The sequence below is a fragment of the Sorex fumeus genome, unplaced genomic scaffold (assembly GCF_029834395.1).
Source record: "Sorex fumeus unplaced genomic scaffold, SorFum_2.1 ptg000075l, whole genome shotgun sequence".
Taxonomy (NCBI): Eukaryota; Metazoa; Chordata; class Mammalia; order Eulipotyphla; family Soricidae; genus Sorex; species Sorex fumeus.
The window spans coordinates 3820794-3835935 of record NW_026606132.1 but is presented as its reverse complement, the minus strand read 5'-3'; the positions used below and the strand labels follow the sequence as shown (position 1 = coordinate 3835935).

The 15142-nt window shown below is 42.1% G+C and overlaps 1 protein-coding gene across 1 annotated transcript in view; it reads left to right on the top strand.

The window, feature by feature from the left end:
- The window catches only part of GPC4 (glypican 4), a 152577-nt gene that overhangs the window by 118486 nt on the left and 18949 nt on the right, over positions 1-15142 (top strand). Inside the window, exon 3 of the mRNA XM_056130307.1 lies at positions 4611-5002. Coding sequence (XP_055986282.1) covers positions 4611-5002 — 392 coding nt within the window. The remainder of the gene's footprint in view (positions 1-4610; positions 5003-15142) is intronic.

Below are 15142 nucleotides of genomic sequence, written 5' to 3'. Positions count from 1 at the left end.
AATTTTAAGTGATGTTGGCAATTCTTGCAATGTCTCTGCTGAGGTAAAACATGTCCATGGTATAATCCCATTGATTAAGGCCAGTAAGACTTAAGTCCAAGGATGAATGGATTTGGGTCTTTTGAATCCTTTCACTTCTGTTAACTCCCATAGGCGAAACAGATGAAAAAATTTAACTTGTTCTATTAAGTGAAGGATGAAAGAGTCTATCAGTGCTTTGAAGATCCCTGTTGCACACATAAAGCTATGTGTGGGGAGCCGCAGTAGAATAAAGGTGAATTTTTGAGGACATTTGCCTCTAAAATTGTTTATCACAGTCTGTTGGGAGCAGGAGGGTTAGTCTGATGGGGTCAGGAAGATTCATAGTTAAGCTGGGTGCTCAAATTTGAACGCTGTAATAGCCACTCAAGTACATACTTGTTAAATTGCAGGTCATTTGGCGAGCATAAGCTCATATTACAACTTGTTCTATCAGTTAATAGAATTTTCTGATGTTGTCCACTTAAAGGATCTTTATATTTGCACTGATATAGCCAAATTAACGAGTCTTCAAAACTATGAAGGAAATAAAACCAATTGGATTATTTGAATAAATTAGACTTTCGTATGTGCCTAGCATCAAGCCAATCTTCTATAGTATAAATGAACATCTTACACAAATATTCAAGCTGCCATTGTCTGACTCATGGGAACCCGAGTGAGGGCCATGGTGGTGGTGGCGGGGTGCATGTGCATTTGAAATTTGTCTCCTCCTCTTCAGATGGTTTCTCTCATTTTCTGAAGTAGCTACATTAAACGAAGCTATGCCAACCCAGGGGCTCTTGACCTCAATGAGGAACTCAAAGAATGCTTTATTTTTTTCTCTAAAAATGTTCAGTGTCTTCAGTGTTTATTTGACCTGGAGCAGTCTGAAGCCTAACAGATGAACTCTGACATTTTATAGATGCTCAAGTTAACACTGAGCTTGATGTGCCGCTCCTCCCCCACCCTTAAAAACACCCAAACTATAGATGCCATTCACTGGAAATGTGAGTATTTAGAATGTCTTAGTCAATGAATTATGCAAGCATAAGTCAAGTAATTCTCAGCACCCCGTTTCCACCCCAAATTGTGTGTGCCAACTTTGTGAGTAGCGTAAGAATCCATTATAAAGACTTCTCATCATCTTTGAAATATTTCGATTGTGAACTATGAATATTAACATAAGACTTGCCTATTGATGGCAATGATCAGACATTATATTTCTTATCTGTAAGGCATTGTGTACCTTGGACATGTAATACCACAATCAGTGTTCTTTTATGTCCCCCAGGAACTTTTTTTCTTATTTTTTATTTTTATTAGTGAGACACCATGAGGTACAGTTGTAGACTTACAAATTTTTGTGCTTGGGTTTCAATTATACAATGATCAAATACCCATCCCTCCACCAGTGCCCATTTCTCACCACCACAGATCCTAGTATCCCTCCCCCCCAACCCCCCCCCCCCACCTTGTCTCTGTGGCAGGGCATACCCTTTTGTTCTCTCTCTCCCCAGGAACTTTTTATACCTCTTGACAAGAATGCTAGGAATCTAGTCTGGGAGGTAGACCAGGTGACTATCCCTTCTCATCAAGAAACCCTTCAACTTTAAATTCTAGAAAAGAGCTGCCTGTATCTTGACACTTAGTTGAGAGGCACTTCCATACAAGAAAACTTGTCCCTGAAGCATTATAAATCATACTTGGAGTACAACAAAAATTTTAAAAAAACACATTGGATGGGGCTGGAGAGATAGTACAGCAGTTAAAGTGCTTGGCTTGCAGGTGGCTGACCTGGGTTCAATATCCGTCACCCCATATGGTTCTCTGAGCCCACCAGGAGTAAGCCCTGAGCCCAGTCAGGGGTGGCTCAAAAAACAAACAAAAATTCATTGAAAGACATTTTCCTCTAATTAAAACATTAAAACACGCTGAATGTCTCATACACGGCAGAGTCTGGCAAGCGCCCCATGGCATACCCAATATGCCAAATACCAGTAACAATGATGGGTCTCATTCTCCTAAAGAGCCTTGAATATAATCTCAGGGCTAGGATGAAGGAGACGTTACTGAGGCCTGCTCGAGGCAATCGACAATTAACAGGATGATTTGTGATTTTGTGATTTGTGAATGTCTCATATTCAACACAGAACCAGACCTGGCAAAGGATTGCTAGTGACAGGGGAAATGAGAGAGATGATTCATTGGGAAGAGGAGTGTTTCTCCAGTTTTCAATACTTCAGAGTCACAAGATGGCTGGGCCCTACCTCCAAGGTTTCTGATTCAGTACATTTCTGATAGGACCTAAAACTGTGCATTTCCTCCGCCTATCCCTGATGTCCTACTATCCTGGGACCACATTTGAGAAACACTGAGAATTTGGGGCAAGGATCCAAGGCTGCCTCAGGTAGCTATTTGAATAATACTTCTCACTTGGTTCCCCTTATGCTTTGTGTACTCTTTCGCTTTATTCCAGGGTTAGAACTTTGGCCCAAAAGCCAGGCAGACTGTCCACTTGATATGGGGATAAAAGGTTGGCCCATTTGTCTCCTCTTTTAAAGGACTTTCTCTCCCTCTCCTTTCCCCCATCCCCCTCAAGTAAGTCCCAGAAATTTGGTAGAATGAAAGTCCCAGTGTTGGTAGGATGAAGAGTCAAGTAAGTCAAAAAGTCAAGTAAGTCCCAGTATTGGTAGAATGAAAAACTAAAGAAACAGGAAAGTAAAATTACTCTCTGCCTGAACTCAAGAATAACTAGCCTCCCTCAAAATAAATCTGTGCACACAGTTTGAGAAGCTTGAATTCAAAGGACTAGGGATTTTAGTCCCAAGTCTCAAGACGTGATACCATATACATTAGGGGCTCTCATGGATGTCAGAAAAATCACATACATTTCCTCCAAAAGGCTTCAGCATATTAAGTCCAAGTCTTAAACTATTTGGGTCCAATGAGAGATGAATAGACAGAGAAGCTGTGGTCTCTATAAATATATATGCACAGGAGTACTATGCAGACATGAAAATGGTCGAAATCATTCAGTTAGTCCGCAACTGGGATGGAATTGCATGTTAACATAAATCGGAGGGAGAAGGGCAAATGCTGGATGATCTCGCTCATCTATGGAATAGAGAGAGACAAAACAAGGAAATAGTATTGAATGATGACAAACCTTTGGTCTTGGATTACAAAACTGATTACCAAACAGTGAGGGAGGAGAATGAGAGGAATGAAGACGTGAACTAGAGGTGATGTAGAGGCAGTGGTGGAGGATCTTGAGCACTTTGGAGTGCAGTAACTTAATATATCGATACCATAAATTTTAACACTAGTGTCACCATCTTGGCTTGACTATAATTTGAAGAAGAAACTATTTGGAATGAATTGCCAACTTCTTATTTGCCCACCCAGCACGAGAAGAGAATGGTTCAGAGTACCATCGCGTGTTGATAAGCTTACTGAAGTTCTTCTGGCTTTGAAGGAGGTTTCATATTTTCTTTTCTGCTGCATGTTCACTTGGAGGCAGTTTCTTTTTTGATGTGGTTCTTATATTTTGCTCTGGTATTTATTATATTTCCTGCTTATAAACTTGATATCATGAGGTGTTTATTTTTATTCCAGACAAGAGATTCTTTAGGAGTGATTAATGCTACAGATATACTCTCAGCTCATCACTGAACTTCCTGAACAAAGCTTCAGAGAAACTAATTTTTCCATTTGTACTTAAGAGATTAATATCTTTAGCACTTGGGCAGTTAGGGATGTGGTAGCCAAATAGTAAATCTGAAAGAATCAAGGATTATTTTTAAAAATTTTCCATACTGTCTTAAAAACTATGCTGGATTCGAATTTTTAATGCATATTTTCTCTCTCAAGCCCTGCTCCTTTTCTCCTACCCACTTCACCCCACTTTCATGTACTGGAAAGAACCTCATGATATTATTGTGTGTGTGAATCATTGAGAAACCTGAGGTCAACATAGATACCACTATTTGGACTAATGTTACAGGAAAACCTGAGAACTTTCTTTCAGAAAATGCATGTGCTTCCTTTTGGAGGTGTTTCATTATGTTTCTTGGCCTTGGGGCATTTCCCAGGCACTTTTCCTTGCATTTTACGCAGATGTGAGGAGGAGAAAAGGGGGGGAAATGTGTCCAAGGAAAACAACACCTTTTGGAACACCTGTCTTGGTTTCAGGTTTCAGTTGAGAGGCATTATTAACTTTGGTTTAGATTCTTGCAATAAAAAAATTCTGGGAAGCCTTATATTGTAAACTTCATGTACCCATTTAATCTCGTTCTTTACTTAACGTGTGTGCGTGTGTGATAGACGGGGGGAGAGAGAGAGAAAGAGTTAAAATCTTGCTTCTAATTCCTTACAGACATAGACATAGATGTAAATGAAATGACCTATGGTTGACACAGTTTACCTTCACTTACAAACGATCAGAGATGCTAGCTTCCCCAGAAACAATCTGCCCTGTATACAGCATGTTTTCCCACTAAATTTCATGATTTTTTTTCCATTTTAAAATCTATCTGAAAAGCACCACTATTTAATTATGAAAACCCGTTTTGTTTGTTTTTTTTTTTTAGAATTCTTCAAAGAGCTCCTTGAAAATGCAGAGAAATCCCTGAATGACATGTTTGTGAAGACATATGGCCGCTTATACATGCAAAATTCGGAGCTATTTAAAGATCTCTTCGATGAGTTGAAGCGCTACTATGTGGCAGGAAATGTAAACCTGGAAGAAATGCTAAATGACTTCTGGGCGCGCCTTCTGGAGCGGATGTTCCGCCTAGTGAACTCCCAGTACCATTTTACAGATGAGTATCTGGAATGCGTGAGCAAGTACACTGAGCAGCTGAAGCCCTTTGGAGATGTCCCACGCAAGCTGAAGTTGCAGGTTACCCGCGCCTTTGTAGCGGCTCGCACTTTTGCTCAAGGCTTGGCAGTCGCCAGAGATGTAGTGGGCAAAGTCTCTGTGGTAAGTGCTCTTTGCATTCCACTTTGGTTTTATTTTGCTTATGTCTTTTACTGGTGCCAGAGATTGAACACTGGACCTCACACACGCGAGACATGCACTCTGCTACCAGTCACATTGATGGTCCCGTTTTGTGATCTTTCAAATGGAAGTGGTTTGTGGGAGAGAGTACATGGCTTACAGTGCTTGATTTGCGTGTAGCTGATCCTGGTTCCAATTCCTGACACCACATATAGTCCCCTGAGTACTGTCAGATTATTCCTGAGCACAGAATCAGGCATAACCCCTGGGTACTGCTGGGATAAACTCCCCAAATCCCCCAGTCCCCCCAAAGTGGGGAGTGATAGAAAAATCAGAATTCCATTGGCTTCAGGGGTGATAGCACAGTGGATAGGATCTTGGCTTTGACACTGGCACTGCACGTGGTACCCCCAGCACTGCCAGGACTGATTCCTGACTGCAGAGCCAGGAGTAGCCCCTGTGCATCACTTTGTGTGGCCTTAAAACAAACAAACAAAAAAAACCCAACAGATTTCCATTGGCTTCGTAATAATCTCTTCTCTCTGTTCCACACTTTGCCTTTTTTATTTTTGCTTTTTTGGGTCACACCTAGCGATGAACAGGGATTACTCCTGGCTCTGCACTCAGGAATTACTCCTAGAGGTGCTCCGGGGACCATATGGGATGCTGGGAATTGAATCTGGGTCGGCTGTGTACAAGGCAAACACCCTACCTGCTGTGCCATCGCTCCAGCCCCAAGATCAGTAGTTTTTAAAGTATGTTCTTTGGAAACAGCTCAAACTGGGATGTCTCGGGTCATCACCATCTTCTGTGGGAAGGTAACTTTTCTGCTCAGTGAAACTCTAGGCAATTGAGCCCTTCAACCTTTTTTTTTTTGCATCAAAAAAGCTTCTCTTTGTTTCATTGTTACACATGTTGCACAGTAGACTTTGCAGCAAGATATCAAGAGGGAAGGGGAAAGGTCCTGTGTCTCACAGACATAAACAATTATATTTGAATGTACTACTGCTATCCATGATTCATTACCAGTGAAGAAACAGAATGTATTGAGCCAACATTCTCTTTGTAAGACTTAACTTAGGTTCACAAAGAAAGCAGACTTTGAGCCCATTGCTAAGACTTCTGGATGTATAGCTTTTACATAGGTTATTTTAAGACCCACTGGAGTGGCCATACTGGATAGCCAGGGGTTGGAGAGATAGTCCAGAGGTAAAGTACTTGCCTTGCATGCGGCTGACTTAGGTTCAAGCCGAGGCACCCTCTAGGGCCCTTTGATCACACCAGGTGTGATCCCTGAGCACAGAGCCAGGAGTAAGCCCTGAGTACCACCAGATGTGGCCTAAAAATCGGGAAAAAAAAACGAAAGGAAACAAAACAAAACTGGATGACCAAAGACACATCAATCTTAACATGAATTAGAAAGATCCCTGGAATTGAATATGGTCCCCTAGTCACAACCAGGAATGATGGATCACTGAGCACAGAGCCAGGAGTACGCCCTTAACTGTCAGATGTGACTCCCCCTCCAAATAAAAACCCCAAAAAGCAACCTAACTGTTTATCAGATAGTTTATTTAGAGTTAGTGTGGCTATATACTTCATTGTGCAATTTGAGATGCTTATTGTCAAAATACTATATACCACACCTGGGCAATATGTACCACTAATGTGTTCTCTTTGTTTTTATTTGTGGGACCATACTCAGCTGTGCTCAGGGCTTACTCCTGGCTCTGTGCTCGGCGGGTCTCTTGCAACACTGAGAATCAAACTAGGGTCAGTTTTGTGCAAGGCAAATGCCTAAGCCCCTGTACTACCTCTTTGGATCCTTAATTTAATTTATTTTATTTTATTATTTGTGGGAACGATAGCACAGCAGGTAGGGCATTTGCCTTGCACACGGCCGACCTGGTTGACCCAAGTTCAATTTCTCCACCCCTCTTGGAGAGCCCGGCAAGCTACCGAGAGTATCTCGCCCGCACGGCAAAGCCTGGTAAGCTATCCATGACATATTCGATATGCCAAACACAGTAACAACAAGTCGCACGATGGAGACGTTACTGGGCCCGCTCGAGCAAATCGAAGAAAAATGGGAGGACATATTATTTGTGGGGTACACCTGGCAGTACTTGGGGGTATATTCAAGTTGATCCCTGGGACAGTTTCTTCCAGGCATGCTGGGGGACCATGCAGTGCTAAGGATTGAACACAGGACTCTAAAATACTCTCCAGCCCTCGAACCATCTCTTTGGTTCCCACTAATTTTTAACAAGCAACCAGAACTTCTCTGGAAAACCACAGTGCTGGTATTTTCATCAGAATGTGTGTGTGTGTTTATATGTGTGTGTGTGTATGTATATATGTGTGTATATATATATGTCAGTCACTGTCACTGTCCTCCCATTGTTCATCAGTTTGCTTGAGCGGGCCCACTAACATCTCCATTGTGACACTTGTTACTGTGTTTGGCATATTGAATACATCACGGGTACCTTGCCAGAGTTTGCTCTGCGGGTGAGATACTCTCAGTAGCTTGCCAGGCTCTCCTAGAGGGACAGAAAAATCAAACCTGGGTTGGCCTGGTCGGCCACCTGCAAGGTAAATGCCTTACCGGCTATCACGGTCCTCCCATTGTTCATCGATTTGCTCGAGCGGGCCCAGTAACATTATGAAACTTGTTACTGTGTTTGGCATACAGGATACACCACGGGGAGCTTGCCAGGCTTTGCCGTGTGGGCGAGATACTCTCGGTAGCTTGCTGGGCTCTCTGAGAGGGGCGGAGGAATCGAACCCGGGTCAGCTGGGTTGGCCACGTGCAAGGCAAAAGCCCTACCGGCTGTGCTATCGCTCCAGCCCACCTGCTATATATATATATATATATATATATATATATATATATATATATATATGATTGTGGGGCCAGAGAGGGTATCAGATGGTTCTTGCCTTGTACATGACTGACCTGGGTTTGTCCCCCATACCACATACGGTCCCCCTGAGTCTTGCCAGGAGTGATCCCTGAACACAGAGCCAGTATGCTTGAGCACAGATGGTGTGGCCCAAAATATAAAAAAAGAAGAAAATTTGTGTTAGACAAATCACTTCTTATAGGATATTTTGTTGAAATTGACTCTCAGAATTTGTTGATTAGTCACTTTCATTATTTCACTTTTGTACTCCATATCTCTGGGCCATAAGTTGTCCGGGAACAATTTTTCCAGCATGTTTTTGTTTACTCCTTCTCCTGGTATTTTCATTGTAAATTGCAAAAATTTGTTGGGACATGTGAGAGAGGGATGGGAGTTAGTAGGGGAGAGCTGATGGTTATAATTAAAGGAATAATCTGGTTCCTGAACTTCTGCCAACCTCAACAACCATTAATAATGTTGGAGATGCTCATTCAGAGTCACTTAACAATGCACAGTTAATCCAGATCAAAGTTATTTACATTGTAGTTCACCTAACACATTTTCCTCCCTTTGCAAGACCTCACGTTTATCCTTAGCTGAACAGTCTGGAAAGTTCTGCCCTGTGTTTTTTCTGTGTGTGTGTGTGTATGTGTGTGTGTGTGTGTGTGTATTGGCGGGTCTCTAGGAAAGTCCTAAGTAGAAAACCCTTTGCAAGTGTTTGAAAAGTGCTCTCTCTCTTATTCATAGATCCTTAAGTTTCTCTTTTTTGGAGTAGATTCTTTTTGAAAAAATTATTGAAGTTCTTTGATATACAATACTGTTAATGACGATTTCTCATACACGTAATTCCAACCTATTCCCAGTATACCCACCTCCCTCCCCCAAGGACTCCAATACCCCTCCCTCTCAGGCCCCACCCACCAACTCAGTTGGATCAGTTCTTCCTTTGTGTTGCTTTTGGCCCTTTGTTGCTACCTTGTTGTGTATATTGTTTTTGGTTTTGGTTTTTAAGCACACTCGGCTGTGCTCTAGGATTACTATTGTTCTGTGCTTAGGGATCACTCCTGCTGGGCTCATGAGATCATATGCGGTGCCAGACATCAAACCAGGGTCAGACGCATGCAAAGCAAACAACCTACCGACTATATTCTCTCCAGTCCCCTAGTTGTGTATTTTTAAGTTCCGCATACACAAGATAAGTCCCTGTAGAAAGCAAGATGGAGGTCTAGTTAAAAAATAGGAACAGAACTCCTCTATAACCCAGAAATACTACTTCTTGGTATTTCTTCTCCTAAACACAGAACCATTCATTCGAAAGAATATATGCACATCTATGTTCATTGCTGTGCTTTAGTACAATAGCCAAGATATGAAAACAACCCAAATGCCCAACTTTGGATAAATGGATCAAGAAGTTTTGTATAATACACAATGGAATATTATGAAGGTCTAAAAAAGAAGAAAATCATGCAATTTGCTGCAATATGGATGGAACAAGAATATATCATGTTGAGTGAAGTCAGAAAGAAAGGGATAGACACGAAATGGTTTCTTTGAGGGGTATGGAGCATTAGACCATCCTAGTTACACTCAGTGATACTCCTGGCTCTGTGCTCAGGAGTATACCTTGAAGTGCACAGTGGACTATATGTGGTACTAGGGATCGAACGAGCATGACATTGGCAGCATTGCCCAGACAAGTTCCTTAACTGCTGTATTACCTCTCCAGGCACTGGAAACTGGTTTCTGTACATTAACTACCCTACCCCTTCTTTCTTGAGAAGGACCAGTCATCTGATACAGACCCGACTTTTGGTTAGTCTACCATGGCAGCATTATAGAGATCTCTTAGGGAACTGAGATCTCAGTATACCCTAAGCTTGGGTAAAGGCAACTGAGTGAAAGCTGTTTAGAGATAGTGTGTTGTAGGTTAGGAGCTTATGGGTTAAGATGACTGGTCTTCTGTCCACCTACTACAAGTCTTGTGGTAGTGATTTCCTTCTATCTCTTCTTCTTGAGGGGATTCTTTACATTAACGATGAGAAATCAGTAAGATGGACTCTTGCAGTTAAGATATAGACATCCTCATTTGTGTCTGACTCATAACAAAATGGCGTTTTAGATTTGAGCTATTCTAGATATAGTCAATCATTTTTCTTAGCTGCCTAAGTTTTGCTATGCTCCAGAAGAATACACTGCATGCAAGCTATGGGATGTAATTTGCTTTGAGTAAAGATTAACTCACTAATAGTTTGGTTGAAAAAATAATTTTCATATTCATGACTATGTGAAGTGTTTATAATTAGAAACTTTTTTTTTGCTTTTTTGGGTCACACCCGGCATTGCACAGGGGTTACTCCTAGCTCTGCACCAGGAATTACTCCTGGCGGTGCATGGGGGACCATATGGGATGCTGGGAATCGAACGGGGGTCGGCTGTGTGCAAGACAAACGCCCTACCAGCTATACTATCACCCCAGCCTCCTGTAATTAAAAACTTTTAAAATAATGTTTTGCTTTGGGTGAGCTGCTTCATATTTTGAAACATGTACTGATTTGAACTCAAACCCTTCCCATGGAATTAAGTTTTACTACCTAAACCAGTGATTTTTTTCAACCTTTTTAATCCTACATGCTGACACCAGTTTGTGCGCTGCAGGTAAGAAAACCATGTTTGGTTTTGAAGTTGCAGCTATTCTGTGGACCAGCAGGAATTTTTTCCCCACCAATACTGGTCCATAGATCACCCATCTAAATGATGTTTTAAGAAGATACTTCAACAACGAGATAACTTTCTAAAGGTGCTAAAACACAGATTCTACAAAACTCACCTTTCTGTGTCTTGTTTTCTGTTTCGACCCTGGAGAAAATAACAAGAATTTTTTTCAGTTAAAACAGTGACATCAAGGTAGAGTGATATAGGGTAGATAGTAAATGACCTATCAAAAAGAGTTCAAACCCAGCATGTTGAAAACTTGATAGTTGATGAGTAAAACTTCTTTTAGTTATTGGATAACTAGGTGGTTAAATACCCAAGTATTGAGTTCCCACCCTGTCTACTGCTCTGCAGCTGTAGTTTGCAGATAGGAGTTGAACAATCCAAGTGCTCGGGACATTCAAAATTGCTTGTAGTTTCCTCATTTCTGTTCTCATATCCTCTCATGTTTTATTGGCAGTCCATTCCATTGTTTCTTTGAGCTTTTTAAACATCCTCAACATTTCCTCTCCAAAGTCCTTATCAGGGAGGTCATATAGCTCATGACTACATGTTTAGTCTTCTGAACTGCCATCTTCACTCACTAAGCCTGGTGCTTTACCATTGTGAATTTTGCAGCCTGGGGTTGTTTCTTGCATGTTGTTGGATGGTTAAGTGACTACAGTTAGAATATTTTTGTATGCTCATGGAGTGTAGCGTAGCAGCTACACTCTATGCAGGGAGGAGGAATCCTGACCCAGGGAGCAACATAGTGATTCTGAGTAAAAAGCAGCCCCCCACCCCTCTACTGCTGTGCTTCCGCAGTTTCTTGGAACCAGGACTGAGCTGAGCCAAGCCGGGGTGGTTAAGAAACCCTCCCCATTTTTATCCACTTTGCAGGTGGGGGCCAGTCCTGATCTGGATGGGGCAGAATGGCTATCCCGAATAAAATGCAGGGCCCCCAACACCTGGGCTTCCTCAGTTTTCTGGGACCAGGGCTGGACAGAGTCAAGCTAGGGTGGCCGAGCAACCCTCCCCCCTCCTTATTCACTTCATAGGTGGAGGGAATCCCCTACCATTCAAATTTGTCACCCTGAGCCTGGAAAAGACTTTCCCCACCACCACTAGACAATGTGTTTAAGAATGAAAGCGAGCCACCTTGGCTACTTTATCTACAGAGAAGTCTTTTTTAAAAAGTCAGCTATGAAAAGCACTGTGGTCCGGAGGATTGTTATTGCATAGTTAACTTGGAGATGTGCCCATTTTCTCTTTGGCAGTGGGGGCCTTACCTATCCAGTTTACTTTTCCAATAAAAGGGTGACGGGGTGGAGGTTGAGCAATGACTGGATTATCACAGAGCCATTTCAAGGTCTATAGTACCGGTAAGCTGAACTTGAAGACCAGGTTGAAACATACGTCTTGCTTCATGTTTCGGGGCCCCAAACATCCGCTCATTGCTCACTTACTCCACTGAGATTTCCAATCCCAAGTGCAGAAAAGGCCCTTTAATTAGTAACAGATGGTTCGAAAAATACCCTGGTACTACACATCTTTGTATTACTTATTCCATCTTTCCTTGTCATGGTTCAAGAGACATTTCTTATTTACCTGCTTTTGGAGCAGCAGTTTTGCCTTGAAGGTTGAAATCTGTTGTGGTCTTTCAAAAATGCACAAGTGGTTACATGCACCATGAAAATTAATAGCTCTTATGCCAAAGAGAGTTGCATTCTCATGGTTTCAATTAACACTGACATAATGGGACGATGTCTACACCCCCCACCCCAAACTCTAAGGGCTATAATTAGCAATTTGGGCCTCACCATTGTGATGTCTAAATGAATGTCCTGCCTGGAGTACAATTTCCATAGCTCTCCCCACACTTCTGCTTATTCACAATGCCCTGACACCTACAAATGTACTGCACAAATTGTTTTGCCCTTTTCCAGAATCACAAATGTGTGTGTATAAAAGCACCAACAAAACTCTATGGGGTGGGTGACTATGTACATCAAGACTAAAATAGAGCCCTCCGGGGGCTGGAGTGATGATACAGTGGGTAGGGCACTTGCCTTGCACACAGTTAAACCTGGTTCAGTTCACATCATCCTGTATGATTTCTGAGCACAGAGCCCAGGGATAAGCCCTGAATACCGCCAGGTGTGGCCATAAAAACAAACACGAAAACCCCAAAATAGAGCCCTCCGCAAGACGGTGGCTACAGGGATGCTTTGCCTTACTTAGTATTCAAACTTGAACCATCTAACGCTTAGAGATCTAAATTTGAACTGAGTCAGTTTGGAAATGAGTGTGATCATTGAAAACAAAACCAGACAGACTTTCAAGCATGCATGCAGCTTCTATTTGATTTCCAAGCTCTCTCTGAAGGCTTCTGAGTAAAGCCCAGCTGATTCCAGAGCTTTTGTTACCGTTGACAAATTCCCTTACCAGGAAAATCATGAACGAGATCTCTTTGCACGGATTCAGAACATGTTCGTTCCATTGAAACAACTCATCACGTTAGCTGGTATGTTTGGTTTGTCTATCTCTTTCTTTGACCATAATTTAGGTCAATATTTTCTGTTACTTTTATTGGGCGCTTATGTTACCAAGCAACAGATAAAATCTAGGCTTTTTATTTTTCGGTTCACTTGTGACTCCTCACTGTGTTGCAATGAATGTATGTTAGGAGCTGGAATAAAGTAAAAAGAAATGTGTTTTTCACTTCCCTGCAACATGTTGACTTCCCTTGCTATGTTATGTGGCTTCAGGCTCACTCTGAATTACTGAAATGAAATCCAGGCTGGGTGAAGCGCTCACTCCAGCATTTTTCAGTTTGGGGGGCTGCTTGCAGTAGTTTTTAATGTGGTGTTTGGAAAATGCAGGTTATTTGGTCAAAAGTCTCAATCTCTATTAAAAGAGACTTTGCAAAGAAGGGGACTGTTCCGCCAAGGCTTTTTATAGCAGAAATGGCATGCAGATGTCATTTTAAATGTATATCCTGATGAAGGCAGGAATGAGGATTTGGGAAAAAAAGGGTCTTAATAAGTTCAAAAGGAAATGAGGATCCTTCCCCCCCACAGGCATTAACTATGGAATGTAATCTGGCTCCTAAAATCTCACTTCTCGGGCACCTCCAATTATGTACCTTGGAAATTTGTTATGATTTTTTTCCTGATGGGTCAATAACTGAGCTGAGTTTGATTTGTGTTAATACAAAAGTGTGACAGGGAAAACAGGGGCTAGGAGGACTGGTCATTGGTTGGAATCAACCACAAGTGTGGGGAAAAGGGTAGGTAAGATAGAGAAGGGATGAGTATGACAATAGTAGTGAGAAATGATTACACTGGACAAGAACTGAGTGTTCAAAGTAGGTACAGGTATCTACCTGATGACCTTTCAGTATCTATTGCAAACCACAATGCCCAAACGGAGAGACGGAAAGAGAGAGCCTGCCATAGAGGCCAACTGGGGGGTTGGGTGTTGATGGGAGGGAAACTGGGGAAACACAGGTGCTGGGAAGTGCACACTGGTGGAGGGAGAGGTGTTGGAACACTGTGTGACTAAAACCTAATCATGAACAGCTTTGTAAGGGTCTATCTCACAGTGATTCAATTAAAAAAATTTAAATAAATAGTACAGAAGTGTAAGTCCAGATATTTTCCTCTTCTCTTTTTTTGGTTTTTTGGGTCACACTGGTGATGCTCAGGGGTTACTCCTGGTTCTGCACTCAGGAATCACTCCTGGCGGTGCTCAGGGAATCATATGGGATGCCGAGGATCGAACCTGGGTTGGCCGCTTGCAAGGCAACTGCCCTACCTGCTGCTGTACTATAGCTCCAGCCCCTTTTCCCTTCTCTTAAGCTGTTCCCAAAGTAAATAAAGCAGACCATTTCGTTCTGGGGTGGACTGGAAAGTACTGAGTGGTTCTTCTGGCTCTTTGATCAGGAGTAACCCCTGAAAGTGCCCTATGAACCATATATGGTGTCAGGGATTTGAACTAGGCTAGATGAGATGCAAGGCAAGTGCCCTACTCTCTATCCTATTTCTCTGGCCCCTTCACTCTTAAAAAATAGCATCTTGTTTTCTACTAGAAATTTCCCCCTCTCTGCTGTATTTTGCAAGAATTCTTTCAGTGTGTTACAACTTTGGTAAAATCGGTATCGTTCCTGTTTCGTTTTGTTTACATGAATGTTTTTTCGCTTGTCAGCCAGTTTTTATGTCTAATTTATTTGGAATTGTTGGTGGGGTGCTGATGATCGAGATCATTGTTTTTCTCACTCCGGCTGGATCTGGAATTGTTCAAGGAGAGAGCATTGTCTGGATCAGTCATTCTGGTTTGTTAAACTATGTTTGACTCATCCAGGTGTCTAGTGAAGCAGTACAGTACTAGAATAGTTGTCCTAACTGGCCATCCCCCACAGAAATCAATTATGTTGGGCTGGAGAGAATGTACAGGAGGTAAGGAGCTTGCCTTGCAGATGGTCAACCCCATTTCTATCCTTGGCACCACATCTACGGGAATA